General features: G+C 39.0%; 6 protein-coding genes across 6 annotated transcripts; 2 read left to right on the plus strand and 4 right to left on the minus strand.

The window, feature by feature from the left end:
- Positions 1-4,738: 4,738 nt before the first annotated feature.
- Positions 4,739-6,312, minus strand: M431DRAFT_135735 (iron reductase domain protein). The gene is made up of 4 exons (XM_024912540.1): positions 6,244-6,312; positions 5,913-6,146; positions 5,584-5,856; positions 4,739-5,499 (listed from the first exon to the last, which is right to left on the minus strand). Exons 1-4 carry the CDS (start codon positions 6,287-6,289, stop codon positions 4,829-4,831), a joined length of 1,224 nt encoding a protein of 407 aa, XP_024776922.1. The 5' UTR covers positions 6,290-6,312; the 3' UTR covers positions 4,739-4,828.
- A 428-nt stretch (positions 6,313-6,740) lies between these two features.
- M431DRAFT_78338 (hypothetical protein) lies at positions 6,741-6,899 on the minus strand (the record flags this gene model as incomplete). Its single annotated transcript, XM_024922676.1, has 1 exon — positions 6,741-6,899. A coding segment is annotated over one exon (159 nt), but the record flags the coding sequence as incomplete, so codon positions are not given.
- Positions 6,900-7,485: 586 nt separating this feature from the next.
- M431DRAFT_79602 (hypothetical protein) lies at positions 7,486-8,013 on the minus strand (the record flags this gene model as incomplete). Its single annotated transcript, XM_024922845.1, has 1 exon — positions 7,486-8,013. One exon carries the CDS (start codon positions 8,011-8,013, stop codon positions 7,486-7,488), a length of 528 nt encoding a protein of 175 aa, XP_024776924.1.
- A 291-nt stretch (positions 8,014-8,304) lies between these two features.
- On the minus strand, positions 8,305-9,537 carry M431DRAFT_547507 (hypothetical protein; the record flags this gene model as incomplete). The annotated part of the gene is made up of 1 exon (XM_024921248.1): positions 8,305-9,537. The coding sequence occupies one exon, from the start codon at positions 9,535-9,537 to the stop codon at positions 8,305-8,307; it is 1,233 nt and encodes a 410-aa protein (XP_024776925.1).
- Positions 9,538-10,335: 798 nt separating this feature from the next.
- On the plus strand, positions 10,336-11,892 carry M431DRAFT_79064 (hypothetical protein; the record flags this gene model as incomplete). Its single annotated transcript, XM_024922773.1, has 3 exons — positions 10,336-10,506; positions 10,602-10,889; positions 10,930-11,892. The coding sequence occupies 3 exons, from the start codon at positions 10,336-10,338 to the stop codon at positions 11,890-11,892; spliced, it is 1,422 nt and encodes a 473-aa protein (XP_024776926.1).
- Positions 11,893-12,470: 578 nt separating this feature from the next.
- On the plus strand, positions 12,471-13,716 carry M431DRAFT_547511 (hypothetical protein; the record flags this gene model as incomplete). Its single annotated transcript, XM_024921249.1, has 4 exons — positions 12,471-12,798; positions 12,857-13,152; positions 13,203-13,370; positions 13,432-13,716. 4 exons carry the CDS (start codon positions 12,471-12,473, stop codon positions 13,714-13,716), a joined length of 1,077 nt encoding a protein of 358 aa, XP_024776927.1.
- Between the last annotated feature and the right edge of the window lie 3,389 nt (positions 13,717-17,105).

Genomic DNA, 17,105 nt, shown 5'->3' on the forward strand with positions numbered 1-17,105 from the left:
TATATTTTTAAAATTAATTAATTTAAGGTAAGTTTACTATTTTACCTAGCCTTTAATTTAGTTAATATTAAAGTTATATAACTTAAGCTAATTATATTTTAAAAATATATTATATTTTATAATATTAATAATATTAAAACTAAATATATTTTTAATTTTACTAAACTAAATCTTAAGGAAATTAATTTTATAGTTAATAATTTTATTATTATAAGTAAATTATTATTTTTTAATATTTATAAAGGTATATAGTTTCTTTTTTTTATAATAAATTAACTATAGGTAATTAATTAATTAAAGTATAATATAGTTTATTATAGCTGTAGAGTTTATATAGACTATAATTAAATATCTTTTTAAAGTACTTAATATTTAAAATTTTTATAATTTCTTTTCTTTTATAAAGGTATTTAAGTTATAGTAAATTATATTATTAATATTATTATAATAATTATTATTATAAAAGTTAATATTAATATTATTTAAGTCTAAGGTAATTTATTTTAGTTTTTTATTTTAAATATTATAGTATTTATATTAAGTATATTTAGGCTTAAGTATATATTTAATAATAAGTTTATAATATTTCTAAAGGTTATTTTAATTAATTTCTTATAGTTTATTATTATTATTATACTTTATAAAGTTAAATTTTTACTATTTTAGGTTATAGGTAATATATATAAAAGCTTAATATTAATACTAGTATTTTTTATAATAATCTTATTATAAAGTATAAATTTTTTTTATTTATATTTTATAGCTTTATAATCCTTATACTATTTTTAAAGTTTAATTATAGTATATTATTTATATAGTAATAGCTTATAATTAATAATATTAATTTTATTATATTAATCTATAAGTAAGATATTATTAATAAAGTATATAATTAATTTTAATACTTTAGCTATTAAGTATTTATTTATATTAGTTTTAATATATTATTAAAACTAATTTTTAAGTAATTAAATCTAGTTATAGATAATACTTAGATTAATTTATTTAATTTATCTTTATTATTTAAGGAGTTTTTATTAATCCTTAAGTTCTTTTTATTATATAATTTTATTATAGCGTTTATTTTCAATTTTATATTAATTTTTATATTATTCTTAGTTAGCTATAGTTATTTTACAAAAGTAATATAGTCCCTTAGGTTTAATTAATTTATATTAGTTATATATTTATTTTTTAAAGTCCTTAATTCTTTCTTATATTAATCCTTTAAAAGGATTTACTTATATAAGGCTTACTGCTAGAGTAGTATTTAAAAGGCTATTATAATCTTTATTTATTTTAAGGTTATATATATAGTATTAATTATTAAAAAGTTCCTAAGATTTATAAAGCTTATATAACTTATCTTTTAATAATAATAAAAGTTTATTTTAGTTAAAAAAAGTAGCTTTTAATCTTTATTTTATTATTTTTTAGCTACTAAGTTTAATTTTTAAAAGCTACTTTTATAAATACACTTACTTTTATTATAAATAATTTCATTTTTACTAACTTTTTTATTTAAAAGTTCCTATTTTTTTTAAGTAACTTCCTTAAGTATATTTAAGGTTTAGGTATACTCCTTAAAGTATTATCTAAACCCTTATTTATTACTATAATATATTTAGTAATTATTATTATAATATACTAAAAAGTATAATATATTATAGTTTACTAAGGGTTTTATAATATTAATAGCTTAATTTTCCTTAGGTTTTAAAATAAATATAAACTTTTTATTATTATCTTTTTTAAGTATTTAATAATATTTTTATATATATATATATTTTTTTATAATTATAGTATTTAATATTTTTTTATTATACTTTAATAATACTAAAGTTTATTAATTTTAATTATTTATTATTAAAAAAAGTAATATAATTATTTTACTTTTTTCCTTAATTAACTTAGTATTTTTAAATTTACTTAAGTTAAATATTATAAAAGTTTTTAGTTTTTTTTTACTTTTACTTTTTTTATTATTTTTAATTATAATTATTAATTTTAATAACTTTTTAAATATAATTAATAAAAGTTACTTTTTTATAATTAATTTTAAAAAATTTATTTTTAACTTTAGGTTTTATATTATTATAATAAACTTCCTTTTTTATTTCCTTAGTTTAATTAACTTTAATTAATAAATATAAAAAAGTTAAAGTATACTTACTTAGTAGTCCTTTTTAAATAATAAAATAAAATTCTTACTTAACCTTTTATTATTTATTTATAATACTAAAGAATTTCCTAAGTTATTTTTAAAATTCTATATACTTAATATAAATTTCTTTAGTTTATATTTTAAGTTTTTTTAAGTTAATTTTTTTTCTTTATAATTTTATATAATAAATTAGAATTATATTTTAATATTTTTTATAAAATAATTATTTATAAAAATAACTTTATTTTTATTATTTTTTAAAATATAAAAAAAAATATTTAAAATAAATAATAAATTTTAAAAAAAAATTATTTATTTTATATAAATTTTTATTAAAAGGTTTAGATTTTATTAATTTAAAAACCTTACCTTTTTCCTTTTTTTTATTTTAAAAATTCTAAAGTTATATTTTAAAAACTTTAAATTTAACCTTTAATTTATTATAATTAGCTTAATTAACTATATTTTTAATTAATATATTTTTAAGCTTAATATTACTATTATAATTATTTTAAACTTTACTTTTATAATTAGTATTATTATTTAAAACTTTAAAGCTTATAAACTACTAAGTTTTTAGTATTTTATTACTTATAGGTTTAAGGTAATTATTTAAATAAAAGTTATTACTATATAATAAACTAATACCTATAGGTTAGTATAAGTTAGTTATTCTTAAAGAATAAACCTTAAAGTAATTCTATAGTTTATATTAGCGGAGTAATTAAGTTAGTAATAGGTAATCTTATTATTAACTAATAATATAAATAAAAGTAAATATTTATATTTTAATTTAATTATATTATAAACGCTATAGTAATAATTAATTATTTAAGTATTTTAATAAGTAATATAAAGTAAATTTATATACTTAGTTAGCCTAAACTAAATTAATAAATAAAATATTAATCCTTCCTTAAATTAATAAATAAATTATTAATCTGCTGTTAGATTAAGAAGTTATATTTTAATCCTTTTTTAATTAGTTAAAGGATTAAAGTTAATCCGGTCTAGGCTAGCCTGTTAGCCTATTGTTGCGACCTTAAGGGTTAGGTCGTGATACTTTACTTTATAAATCTTTTAGTACTTAAATAAATTTATTTAATATTAGGTATTTAGTATTTATAAAAATACTTTTTAAATATTATTTATTATAACGTCCCGACCTAATACTTAAATAGTATAGGGTAAGTTCCTAAGGTAATAAGCCAAGGTTAATTAGTTTATATTAGCAGAGTGTGACAAGCTGAGCTCCTATAGTGTTAGTATAAGAGGAATTCCTAAGGGATAAACCTTGTGCTAGGTTTATGTTGGCGGATAGGCCAGGCTGGACTGGCGGGCAATCAACAAGGATAAAAGGGGGTTTGTTCACACAACTAGTAGATGATACTTTGTAGGTATAATCAAGCGTTGTTCTGTATTTACAACTGGCTATCTAAACTATTCTAAACGAGCGTTGTGAAATGAATATATAGTATGAGGCTCACTCGAGCTCACTTGACTTAGAGTGAGCTGGTTTCCTAAATTGGAAGCGGCTCACTTTGGCTCACTCGCTGCTGCGTGAGCCGTACTATGATTGGTCCTTCGGTCCGTCATAGTTCCGGGGTGCCTACCCTGTAGGCCTATTGTTGCGACCATAAATGCGTTGGCTCGTAACACAGAGAGGACAGGAAGTAGCTTTAAGTAAATGTAATTACAAAGTAAGTAAGATATAATAAAGATTTAGTCTATATTCAATCTTAATGCTTTATTAACAACTGTCTATCTAAGTTATCTAAAGAGCGTAGAGAATCGAATCTTATATATCCAGTCGTTCCTAGTAGCTTACTCTTAGGATCGTAAGCCTAAGTATAGGATCACCATTTCACAAGTAATCCATCTAGGGTGGCTTACGATAAGCTCGTTGCTCCTGCGCTAATTAGTCCTTCGGGTAAAGTGTTCTTCCGTGGTATATTCCCAATGTACCTTGTCTTTGGGTCAGGCTGTAATATTTATTTTCTTAGTTTTTAATATATTTCTTTATATTATTAATAATTAAATTATTTATTTTAATTTAGTATAAAATATTAATTAATTTAATTATTAAGTTATTATATTAGTTTTTCTTTAGTATTTATACTTAAATTTCTAATATTTTTTAAAAGTAATTTAAATATTTACTAAATATATTAATATATTTATTATTTAATTTACTATCGTATTTAATAATAAACTTAAATTTAAAAAGTTATTTATCCTCTTTAACTTATTTATAAAATAATTTTTATATTATTATAAAGTAAGTAATATTTTTATCCAAGGTACATACCTTCGCTAGATCAGGTCGTAACAATTATATTATTTAACAACGCTCCTAGTACAGCAGCGTCATTATTACAGCTGCTTCCTTTCCTACTAACTTAACCTAACGAAGGGCAGGCGCCTGACTTTAAGTATGCGACGTACTCGTACTGCGTCCGAGGTCGAAGCCGCCAGCTTACGGGCGTCTGAGCCATCGACCAAGAGATCTAAAACAAGTACAAATTCTACGAGACAAGGATCTAGAAAGGGACAGGCCAGAGCCAGCCATGGGGACGGTGGTATACCGTTGCTTATTGTAGTTAAGTATGTATTCGCGACGCTCGTTCGCCTTTTATTGTACATGTTGCTTCTGATAATATCATTTTATAATTCATATCCCAAACCAGGCTGGTTAAGCTCATTAACAGCACTTGCATGGCTTCTTTTATAGTGCTTGGTGTCCCACTTAGCCTTCCAAAGAGCAACAAGATATACCAAGCAAATAGCAAGTACAGCAATAGAATACCCAATAACAACTGACCTAGATGCATAAGACCAAGCCAGTCCGATACCACCATTAATAATACCAAGTAGTATTATAATATGTCCAAAGTAGTGATGAATTCTGCCAAATATAGTGGGAGAGTTAGTATTCTTAAAGACCCAATGGTGCCAGGATCCCATCCCTAGCTGAATGATTAGTGCGAGGCCGATCATAATACCGATGATTTGATGTGTCGAGTTAGCTTTCTCCGACTTGGTAAACATAGTGCTGAGGTAAATCCCGATTATAAACCCCACACCGGTGATTATAGAGGAGAGAGTTTGATTTATCCAATGCCATCGAACACTTCGTGGGAAGATGCGAAGGAATGTTACACCAAGAGGCATCATTATAACAAATGTGCCACAAAGGCAGAGAGCGTGGATGATGCTTGGCCAATTGCTATCAATCGTGATGGATCCGTCCATATTAGAGCCAGCTGCAGTTGCAAACGATGCAGGGAGTCCTGCAGAGTCACTACTTGCACGCACCATATCCATGGTAAAGCGCCCTAGCAAGACAGCTTAGATTAGCGGCCAGGTTCGAAAACAAGAAGTGCTGGTGAGGTGATAGTGTAAAAGGTACTATGTCTAACCGTATCTTGAATGTCTCTCAATGCTAGCAGTTTTAGAGTTGCTCCGAAGCATTGCAGCCGTTCCACCACTTGGACCCAGGGCATAAATCCATGACTGAGACGAGGATTTAAGATCTAGCGAGCCAGTTCCCCAGTGTACGCAATTCGAGCATCGTGCGTTAAGTGTCATTGTATTCCCAGATATACCTGTTCCATTTAGGATATCGACGGCTAGTGCAGACGAATAGACCGGCTCTTGATGACCAGAGCAGAGACGAGGGCTAACGGTAACATCTGCAATGTGACATTAGCCAAGCTAAATCTCTTTCCACCGGGAGAGATGAGCGGACTCTTCCCGTTTGCAGCGGCATAGAGCAAAACCATGAGTGAATTTTCCATATTGCGCCCTGTTCCCACCGCTACCCAAGAGTAGTCGGTCGGTCCGGATAGGTGGAAGTAAATATCGGTTGAGTTCTTGGGAATACTAAGTGCGAAAGTATAATTGGGCGAGTTCTGCCCGAGAGGCAGGATAAAGGCGCTGGCGCTAAAAGCATAAGCAACAGGTAGTAATTGAAAAAGAAGCGCTTTTATATATGAATTAGCAATAAGACTTTTGGAGTTGCAAATATATTTCACAGCTGGAGGAGACTGAGCTGTGTAAAGTAGTAGGATCTAACAAACCTAAGAAAAACATTCTTTTGCTAGTAGATGGGGAAAATAGTAGCATATTGAAGATTTGGTAAGAAAAAGATATATAGGGAAGGAAAAACTTACACCAAAGTTCAAGGAGGATATTAGCCATGTATAACGTAGTGTTATTCAATCTCTCCTATGCAAGATCTGACAATTACCTAGCCAGTGATTGGTCAGAGAATAGAGAAAGAGACAAGTAGTAAAGGACGGGTGGGGGCCGCCATCTACCAATAATTATATAGTACGCGTAATCAGTTGCAACGCCACAAACCAAAGTAAGACTGGAAAGGCAAAAGGGTCATAAGTCAAATTTCTGCATGCTTGAAGCCCATGTGTAAGCGTAGATAGCAGATAATTCAGCATCCTGTCTGCTCTCCCGGAGTTAAGCTAAAAGAGGCAGATTAGTAGTCTGGTAGGTGACCACTGACGAACACCGGCTGTTGTATGTTTTTTGCTCTTTCGTTGTGAGTGCCTTCCATTGCAACTTAAGGCCAACTACCCCTGAGATTAAGCACATACGACCATAGGTAGTGGAAAATTCGGGGTCCCGTCTGCTCCCCCATAGACAAGCCTCTAACCGGCAGATTAGTAGTTGAGTGGGTGACCATCAGCGAACACCGGCTGTTGTATGTTTTTTTAACTTTTTTTTGTTTCTTTTTATCTTCTTCCCGTCGTTTGCAATGACAGTAGAAGGTGAAAGGCGTGTTGCGAAACGGTTTGAGAAGGATGCATTCCTAATTAAATTGTGGCTTGCCACCCTTGTCAGCGTTGCATCACTAAGGCACTCTTGCAGCCATAAAGAAAAACAGCCAATCACTACTTTTTATCTACTCGTCCAAAGAGAGACAGAAAACATTCTTAAGCCATTCACACACCGTACGTAAACTTTAAGATGGCGGTTGCATTATTTGTATCATAGAGCTTGTTCTCCCAAGTAAAGTGGAATTGTTACGTTACACAACGGTGAAGCGTCTACCCAAGAGAGAAGGATGGATCTACTTGGATGCTCCCTTATATTTGCTCGCAAATTCTGGCTGGGTTGTTAAAAACTATGCTATTGCTCTAGTAATACTTCTGTGGCCGAGATTTGCAGCCCTAATTGCATACATAATGGCACTCCTCTTAGACTACTTGGGGCTATTGTCATCCAGCGCAAAGTTGGTCTACTGACGATTATCATTTCAATTTATCCTGGGATATCGTTTTAGTTGACTGAATGAGCTGTTTCCCTCAAGACTGTATACTAGGTCCATCGCGTCCCAGGCTGCTCCCCGAAAACTGATAAATACCACGATAACCTGCAACCTTCTCTTCCAACTGATGCATCACGATCTGCCCTAGCTTGGCATCTTTGTGAAGAACGATGCCAGCTGGATTCTTTATATCGAGCAATGCACCAAGAGCGCCTTCGTAACCGGCATCCCCAACACCCGCCGTAAGTGTGGCGCCGGACCGCCACAGTGACGACCGAACAAACACCTGGCCCATATAATCTAATGGGACAGAGACAGTCTCGTTGAATTCGACAAGATATGCCCCTTGGCGTAGTTTGATGGTCTCGGTGTCTTTGTTAAAGCGCAGCTCGGAGGTATTGGCAGCCTGTCGATGTGAATTATCGAAGTCGATTGTGGCAGGTGAAGTCCAGGCCAAGACGCGATATAAAGAGAGGTCGACTCCACAGGGTTGTAGCTGTTGCGTAGCGGATCGTAGGTTGCGCACAATGCCCTGCTTCACGATCGAAGCCCCGCTCATTAGCATTGTGGTTGACAGTTGCGGCAATTGAGGTCAAGAGGAACAAAGGGGAATATGTTGCAGAGTGCGAGAATGTTATTGTTAGGCTGGACAAGTAAATCTACCCGTTGGTCCCATCACGCAGTTGGTATCTAAAATTGGGACCAACGGGTAGCTGTCTGAGACGGTGTTGCAAAAACCCAGTCCAAGAGGCTTATAGACTGGCCGCATAAGGATAAAAAAAAAAATGCTCAAAAAGAGTAATCCGTCTTAAATTTTAAAAAATGAATGAACAATAAAATAGTTATTCAGACAATATTAGGTCAGACTTTGCCTATTCTCATTGACTAGTGCCATCAGACGATCGTATGCCCTCTGATCATCACCTCGGTTGAATCGCTCCACAGTTTTGTCATGATTCACAGTGAGTATACCTTCATCAGGATCCAAATGCATCTGCCTAAAGATCTTTAGTGTTGAGTCTGCCTCTAACTTCTGGCGCATAAGTAAAACAGCGTCGTTTGCTTCCCAATTAGGCATTTCATCAAACAGAAATGGCGCCTTATTGCCCCCAGCAAGTAACTCAGTAAGCCTTGGCTTCGCTTCATATATCTCATCAAAGAACTTAGCCCAAGTCATTTCGGACCCGTGTTCGCAGAAACACTCATCTATGTCGAGAAATTTGAGGACCTGAGCATGACTTTGTATGAACGAAATCAACTCTGGGCAGACGAAACAGTTTTCTAGCGTGAGAGATTGTAAAAGAGGGAGATCGCCAGGCTTTAAAGCAAGCGGGATAGAAGTCGCTTCTTCGGCGTAGCCGAGAGGATCTGAAGCCTGAATATGTAGACATTTCAGTCCTCTCATGTGGCGGAAAAATAGAGTATCCAATTTGGCGAGAAATTGACAATACTCTACCATTGTATTAGTCCGGACTCCTGAATAATCTTCGAAGCCAAAGATGTTGATTGTCGCAGATTCAAGCTGGTTGAGAAATTGACGAAACGCATCAGTACGATATGTAGATGTCCATTTTGGGGGAAACCAATCAAGGATAAGCTCGATGATGAGAGTATTAGCTACAAGAGCCTCCCAAGTCTCGTTCATAAGCGCCCGCCATTTGTCTCGCAGTTCCGTCTCGCGCGTATAGTTCGCATCTTCATGAAAGTCGAAGTCCTGATAGACCTCATTGGCTTCATTATCGAGGTCAAAGTCAAACTTCACTTTGACCGTCCGTAGGTTTGGCGTGAAGTGACCTTTCAAGACCTCGCAAGCTGCCGGTAGCAAAGACGGTGCCGTTGCCCTATCATCTCGTTCGCATTGGCATATAAATTCGATTGTTTTGGTGTACTGGCCGTAAGTCTCAACGACAGTCCGTGCAGATGTTGCCGATGTCTCATCAATAGTTAATCGTATTGTTTTAAAAATTTCTGGCAATAGTTGGGCTCTGTAAAATTTGCATGTTGAACTTAAGTTGATTTTGCCGCCAATATCGAGGAGCTTGACTATCTCGAAGAATAATTCGCTTGGGAGATCTAAAAGACACGCCATTTTAAGCCTACTTGATTGCAAATCCAACTTTGAAATAGTCCGGGATGTGGCGTCACTTTAAATGGATGGCTCGAACCATGGTCATGTACGAGGTTGGGATAACGCCGAATCCAAGCCAAGGTCGTCCTGCGCTAGGCAACGTCGACTAGTATCCATAATTGGCGAACGAATTTACACTCCTCTGTTTACATGGTTATTGGAGTCAGGCAGGGCTGTGATTTGAACATGTTCTCATCATCGTGCATACCAAATTCACATAAATCCCCTACGACACTGTTTCGAAACCCACATTGATATGTATATATTATCTTACTGTTTGTCATTCTGGCGATGCGTTGAGCTATGAGACTGTTCCTTCGCGGGCCTCTTAGGCTATGACCTATGTAGTAACTGGTTTCAGTTTGACATATCCAGCACATTGAAGTTGAGAAGTGCGAACAGGATGAATATTTCTCTCCTAACGGCAAACTGTAGAAAAACACTAAGAAAAAAAAAAGTAACAGCGCGAGTCTACCTTTGACACCTATACTCCAGTGGGTGCACTTCTGTGGCGCAGTCGTCAGGCAGGATGAGCCCCCCTGCATCTTTCTCCGAAATTCGACGGTAAAATGCGACCAACAACCAACAACCAACAATCGACAGTAATCTCGCCAACTTCTACAGAACTCTACAAAAACTGAGAGGAGCCTTAAGAGGTGCAAACGGCCAGGCTCTGACACTCTCCCTGCTTCGCCAGAATAACCAACGATGAAAATGCCCTAAGACCAGTCCGAGAACCACTGTTTCACCCTTTCTGTGATGCACTTCTCACTCCTGATGGCTTTGGCCACTTTGGCGTCGCCTTTTCGAAGGGTCGCAGGCCTCTCAATGCAACTGACAAAACGAGAGATGCCGGCTGTCTTTTCTCTTCCAGTAGATTATCACCCCGTCTCTCAGGCGAAACTGCAGAAAAGGAATCCATCTCCTACTGTTCAAGCAGACACCATGCTTTACGTACGTTGAGTTTAGCATCGTGATTCGGTTTGGCCGTCTCGTATTCTGACATGTATCGTTTTATTATGCAGGACATTACACCCTTTGTCAAATTGAGTGTCGGAACGCCACCACAGCTGATAGGACTGGCGGTAGATCTCCAAAATGCTTTCATCGCTTTTCTCGTGCCGAACACCACGGACTGTGTTCCGCAGTCAAATACAACCTCAGCACAATATAACTGCGCTGCTGATGACTATTGCGCTGTCATGGGATACTTTTGCCCTGCGGCGTCGTCGACCATGAAGTCGATACAACCCTCGAAATCAGACCCGGAAGGCCCCGTCAACGCGGATGTCGTGACAATCGGCAGCCAGAGAGTAGATGGCGTCCACATGTAGCTTAACGATATCTCTCCAGGTGACTGTGAGTGTTCCAAACCTAGTACTGGAGGCCAAATTAATTGATCTTGGGAATTTCTTAGACAGTAGAATGGGCATTGCGCCTGGCTCACCCTTGCTATACCTGATGGTTGACCAGGGCTTCATCAACTCTCCGTCATTCAGCCTTTGGAGCTATGGGACTCAAAATAACCAGGGACAGTTGCTTTTCGGTGGAGTCAACAAAGCAATGTACAAAGGGACGCTCCAAGCATTTCCTCTTTCAGGACCAAATAACAACGTGAACGCGCCAATCGCAGCAATTGTTGTGGAGAGTGGCAACAGCAGTACTGCTGGCCCAACAACCACAAAACACAACCTCGCCGACTCAACGACAGCAGTATTATCTACGATTGACATATTCACTTTCCTTCCCAATAAGACAGTACAGCAAATTTATGCCGATCTTGACATCACTCCGACTTTCATCCCGAGCTTCAGTGCTTCTATGGGTATCGTTGATTGTGCCAGAACGCAGTCCGAGAATCGCACCGTCTCCCTGGTATTTGGTAGCGCCACGATTTCAGTACCTTGGAGCGAACTATTCATCCCTGTTGAGGACGATACCTGCGAGTTTACCATCGTGCCATACAGGCCGGACTTGACCTCCGGGCCAGGCAGCGAATTACAAATCGGCGCTACTTTCCTTCAATACATGTATTTGGCTGTGGACTACGATAACATGTTCGCCGCCGTAGCGCCCCTGAATCCCAACCCAGGCCCGGATAATATCTTGGAAATAGGGAATGTGACAGGAATTCCGGACGCTGATGGGGACTTTCCAGCTATCATTACTCCGTACGGGGCACCGACGCTAACCACCACAACCACGGGGTCCCTGCCAACATCAACGACAGCTTCAAAAGCGCAAGCCGTAACATTTACACCTAGAGCTATGGATATATTACTTGGGGTTAGTGGGGTAATACTTGCAGTATTTTAGTTAACAATATAGATTGCATGGGGACTTAATGAGGACTGGTTACAAGACCTGCAATGTGATGCCATGACGAGAACAGTTGGGTGAATGAGAGATTTGTTTGATGATGGACCTTGCTGTAGATATGTTATCAGTATAGAATATATTCCAAGGTGTGGCGTTGGATTCTTTACATGAGTCAACTTGTATAAGTTTTAGGTAGATCGTCATTCATGACTTGGTGTTCGGAGTCGAAGCTCACGATACTATCATGACATCAGCTCAGAATAAGAAGATGTTCAGTCAGCATGCTGCCCAGGATGATGATTTCTGGGATTAAGACTGCATATAGTTCACCAAATCTCATATCTGGTTGTTATTCGAGCCATGACGATAAAAGTAACCCTCAGTTTAGGGTTGAGGTCAGTCCCACTTACCACCAGAGTTTATTTCGCAGCAGCAGTTTTTCAACACACTCGGTCAAAACCCAATCCACAGACTATGCAATATCATTGCAAACGCCAGTTTCCCCGTACGTAATCTCCATCTCTACTTCAACCTACCAGATCTGTCTACGCCTACTGGATCTCCTAGATCTACCCATGTTTGCCAGAGAATTCGAAGATCCATTAGGGAGACACATATTGGCCCAATACCCAGGCTCAAAATCTCCCAATCAGCTCGCACCGGCTCTCAGTATAAATCATGCCCAACGGAAGACCCTACAGTTCGATGTGGACAAGATTCTGAATGACTATTCGAATCCGCCTGGTCAGAATCAAGATGACACCCCCAAGGTGTTACGAGCATTCCTCAAATACTTGTGCGAAGATGCAAAAACACTCTTAATGCAAGAGATCAAACAGTTCAACGGAAACACATCATTAAGGCAGCTCCGCAATTCCCTCGTCGACTCAATATTAAAGAGTAGTAAGTAATATGCCGTCCAAATTCCTACCTCCTGTTTCGTACTAATATGAAAATGCAGTGCTAATAGCTGGCGGCAAACAACCTAAATCACTTACACCGTCCCCCATCGTGATCCCTGGCTTAACTGCAGAGGAAAGTCAAAATCAACCAGAGCTGAGGAGCGACCACATTGCTGTCAAACAAGCATGCTTGGCAAGAGACGGTCACCGCTGTGTTCTCACCGGCATGGTCGAACGACTTCATTTCATGAGTATACCGCCACAAAACCGCGGAGATCTACGGTCTTGCACAACCGAATGTGCACATATCATTCCCTTTGCTTTAAGCAAGCTTAACCCGAATTCTACCCAGGAGGTTGGCTGTCTTTACCCCAATTTGCTCTTCGTAAGCTGACTAGCAGAAAGGCCGAAACCAAGGCCCAGGTTTGGAGGGCGATTTACCGCTACTTTCCCTTCGTCGTAGGGAAAATCGGGCCCGAAAATATCAACGCTCCCGAAAATGCTATAACTCTGAGGTCAGAGGCTCATATGGAATTCGCCGCACATCGTATTGCCGCTGAACCTACGAATACGGTACTGCCTAGACCTTTGATGTTACGCAGGGAATTATTACTAAATCTCTGCTGGAATTTAGGAACACAAATACCATGTCCATGATCTCGGCGCTGTTTATTCCGTAGCTCGAGATTTATCGAAAACTATCACTATAACACAGTCAGACCCAGCAGTTGCGATGCCAGATCCCGATCTCCTTAGGTTACACTACCAAATATCGATGATCTTGCAGGAGAGTGGTATTCGAGAGAGATATGAGAGGACCATATGGGAAAATGAAGATAACTTAATCCAAAACATTCAACCTGATGGCTCCACAGATCTAGAGAATATCCTGTCCAGCAAAATGCTAATAGATATCTAGATAATATACCACATCTATTACATCTACTCTTCGATACAGCTCCCAGAGTTTGATAGATTCAATGATATTAATTTCAATAAACAGGTTCAATATCCTCTTACAGGGTAACATCAATCTAATAGTAACCGTCAAATTGCAGTTCCACAACAGTCAACCATCTCTCACACAATCTCCCATTCAAATCAACGGGGTACCACAAGACAAATTACAATTGGATTCTTTTTTACGACCAAATCAACTCAAACCAATAAGCAGAGTCTCCCCCAAAACACTCATCTCGATCGAAAACAAAAAATGTGGAATGCGCGGAATCCTTTCCTTTCGCCACCCACCAGCGCGGAACACAATCTCAAAAAGGGAGTCATGCTCCGACGAGAAGCGACACGCCCATTCAATTTTTCCCTGGAAATTCGCTTTTGGCTTTCAAGCCACTTCACGCACATATTCCCTCAATAGGCAATCTGGCGGATTTAGAGCAAACAATTCGGGCTTCTCACAAGCGGCAGCGCCATCCCAGTTACCCGCACGCAAAGTTGCCTCCCCCCAAGACAAGACTCCGGAGTAAAGAAAAAAGTCAAAAAATGGAGCTAGAAGGTTTGGAACAAATCCTCCTAGAGTCAATTCGCTAATCCTACAAGTTCCGTTGAACTGACCAAGGGAATCAGTTGGTTACGTTTTTACTAAACTTTACGCGCGCAACTCTCCCGGCTGAAAACGTCCGTTCTTGCATGACACGGGTGTTGGGAGACAACTACACGTTTACTCTGCGCATTTTGCTATTCGCCGGACGACTCGGACAACCGCATGCATCAATGAAATTACTCGTCGCATTCCCACAACTGCCGCTGGTTTGTTTTTTTATCCCCCAGTTCGTGGCTTGAAGCCACCGTAGCACAGAGCAAGGTCAGCGGCGAAAACTGGCTTGACCCTTTGAGTCAGTGGCAATAACGCCACGGCACCAGGACAAAAACAGGGGAAATCTGCAATCAAACACGCAAAAAAACACTTCATCAAAATGGCCTGGGGGTCGGAATAAAGGAATAAGCCTCACCGGTAATCCAATCAAAAGATACAACCATCATGCAGAGCGCAGATGATGGCGCAGCGGGAGCAAATTGCGCGTTCTGCACGGATGCATGCTAAGCACACACACAAAGTAGGGTTGGGCTTCAGCCGCGAATTGCCGAGCCTAGAATGCAACCAGAAGAAGTACGGAGTACGTTCCCTAAGAAACTCCAAGTCCTCTCGTTAATTGAGTTCAAGCCTTGTCCGAAGCAAGAAAAAACAAGAATCCGGATGAGAAAACAAAGTTCAGATCTGGGTGATGATGATCTCGTTGCAGGTTTCCACATAGACCACGGGCCCACGATGGGCTCGCCACAGCTTCATCCACCGAAAACCTGGGGCCCCGGATTCTGCTTGCCATCACGGACCTTTCATCTGCTTCTCATCTTGGAGTATTCTAGTCGATGGGGCCGAAAACTGGAGAGGCCAGATTCCAGGATCTCGCCATCGTTGAAGGAGGCCGCATTTTGTACGTAATTGAAACTCCACCACGGGGAGGGGTAGGAGGGTGAGCCCAGAGAACCAGAGTGATTCCATCACGAGCTTGCTCATCTTGACAAATGGCTTCCGCATCACCTGAGAATGCTCAATGCCGGTTCTCCTGGCTTGCCTAGTTTCGTGAGGGGGAAAGGACGCTATCGAGAGATATGCGGTCGAGACCTGTTCAAGAGAGTTTCAGCTTGGCGAAAGCAAAAAGTTGGAGAGTCCAGTCTTGGTAGTTGTAAGCTTGCGCTGTCGAATTGCGTCCAAACCGTTGCGAAATAAGCTTGAATCAAAGTAGTCCATTCGGCGTGGATACGGTTTCATTATACCGTGGTATTTGGGTTACAGAGAAGGGCAAGATTGTCGTCGCCAACGGTCGTGTCTCGAGGGAGGCCACCCAGCCTCTTGGCAAAATCCCCCATTGCAACCCGATGCCTATTACGCAATGCACGATTGCCCCGGAATATCAAAGGCGGGTGTCAAGACCTTGACAGCTCGAAACTCGCCGGCTATCTCGAGAGGCTTGATCAGTCTCGAATCTCTTGAGGGGTTTTCTCCTCTCAAGCTGTCAAGCGATGGATGCTGGTGGAGCTATTCTCAGTGAAAACGATCCATACGGAGTTTGATAAGTCCACATCTGGAGCACCAAACGCGCCATGTCCTTTCAGCTTTCCCACTCTTGCACCCTTAGACACTTAGGCGCCCAAAGCCTCGACGTGAAAGCGGAGCCGCAGCATGGGAAGATTGACGAACGTTAATTGACACTGACTCGTGCTATGGTTTATTCTTGGTAAAGAGATGACCAACAATCAACGTGTCATTGCTGCCCTTGCCCAATCTTCGGTCTCGGCGCGGCGGATCCCCCAAAACGGAAAAAGGCACCACGATGAACCATGTCTGGAGAGATATGGAGTGACAGGTAGTATGTACTCGTAGTAGTCATCGCATTCTCAGGCGCGGGAACGATGTGTTGAATCGCGGCCGGCTTCTGCCTTTCCCGTTTTGCTAAAAGATTATGGCCATCATCTTGTTTTTAGACATACTTATGGCCTGGCCTAGCCTTATCGAGCTGAGACAAGGCGCGGCAGCTCCGCGTCAGATGCCAATGTGAAATCGTTCCATACTTGTACTACCGCTAGCTGAGGGCACACCAGCAGGTGCTTATCAGCTCGGTCTCTTTTCGCTCTAGTTATCGGTATTCCATGCATACCAAATCGCATCCTAGTGGAGGAAACGGCGTCGCCGATCCCTGGGAACAGTGTCATTCGCCCATCTGCAGCACCAGGCAGCTTGACCTAGCCATGTGTGGCTAACCATGGCCGGAGCAACAGGTTGAAGCAGGCATTACAATTGGCACCCGACATCCCCAATAGCGTGTAGGAGAGGTGGCATGAGATTGCAAGGGCCATTGCTGGGTGCTAGCTGGAGATGCGAATACTACTGCCAAGGTGGTATTTGGTCGTATGTACAGAGACTCCATCGTAGCAGTAGAGTCAAAGTAGTATTCCGCGGTGCCGTATGAGTAGTAATACTAGTAGTAGGACTACCTCGTGGTCGTCTCGTGTTAGTGATGCATGGTGGTGTCAAAGCAGCTCACCAACGTCTTGTCTTGTCTCAGCTCTCTATCTTTGGGACCCTGTGCTAGATGTGCCAATCTAGCGCTTCCAGCGATTCTAGAACAAAGAAGCCGTCTCACTCGTTTACAAGTACATACGGGCCATTTTAAGATGCGCCCTCCGCGCCGCCTTGCCGTACGGAGAATTTGGGCGGTTTGCGGGGTGACAAGAGAAGCCTTGGATAGAGCGGCAGACAGATGGGCTAGCTGGGTAGACAAGGCACTG

Source organism: Trichoderma harzianum (assembly GCF_003025095.1).
Source record: "Trichoderma harzianum CBS 226.95 unplaced genomic scaffold M431scaffold_3, whole genome shotgun sequence".
NCBI lineage: Eukaryota > Fungi > Ascomycota > Sordariomycetes > Hypocreales > Hypocreaceae > Trichoderma > Trichoderma harzianum.

What these genes read in the sequence shown, in the direction of transcription:
- M431DRAFT_135735 (XM_024912540.1), bottom strand. Translation starts at nt 6,289, where the DNA reads ATGCTACTATTTTCCCCATCTACTAGCAAAAGAATGTTTTTCTTAG. An exon ending in TGCCGCTGCAAACGGGAAGA is followed by an intron (nt 5,857 to 5,912) that starts GTCCGCTCATCT and finishes GTCACATTGCAG; the next exon opens with ATGTTACCGTTAGCCCTCGT. An exon ending in TGAGAGACATTCAAGATACG is followed by an intron (nt 5,500 to 5,583) that starts GTTAGACATAGT and finishes CTGTCTTGCTAG; the next exon opens with GGCGCTTTACCATGGATATG.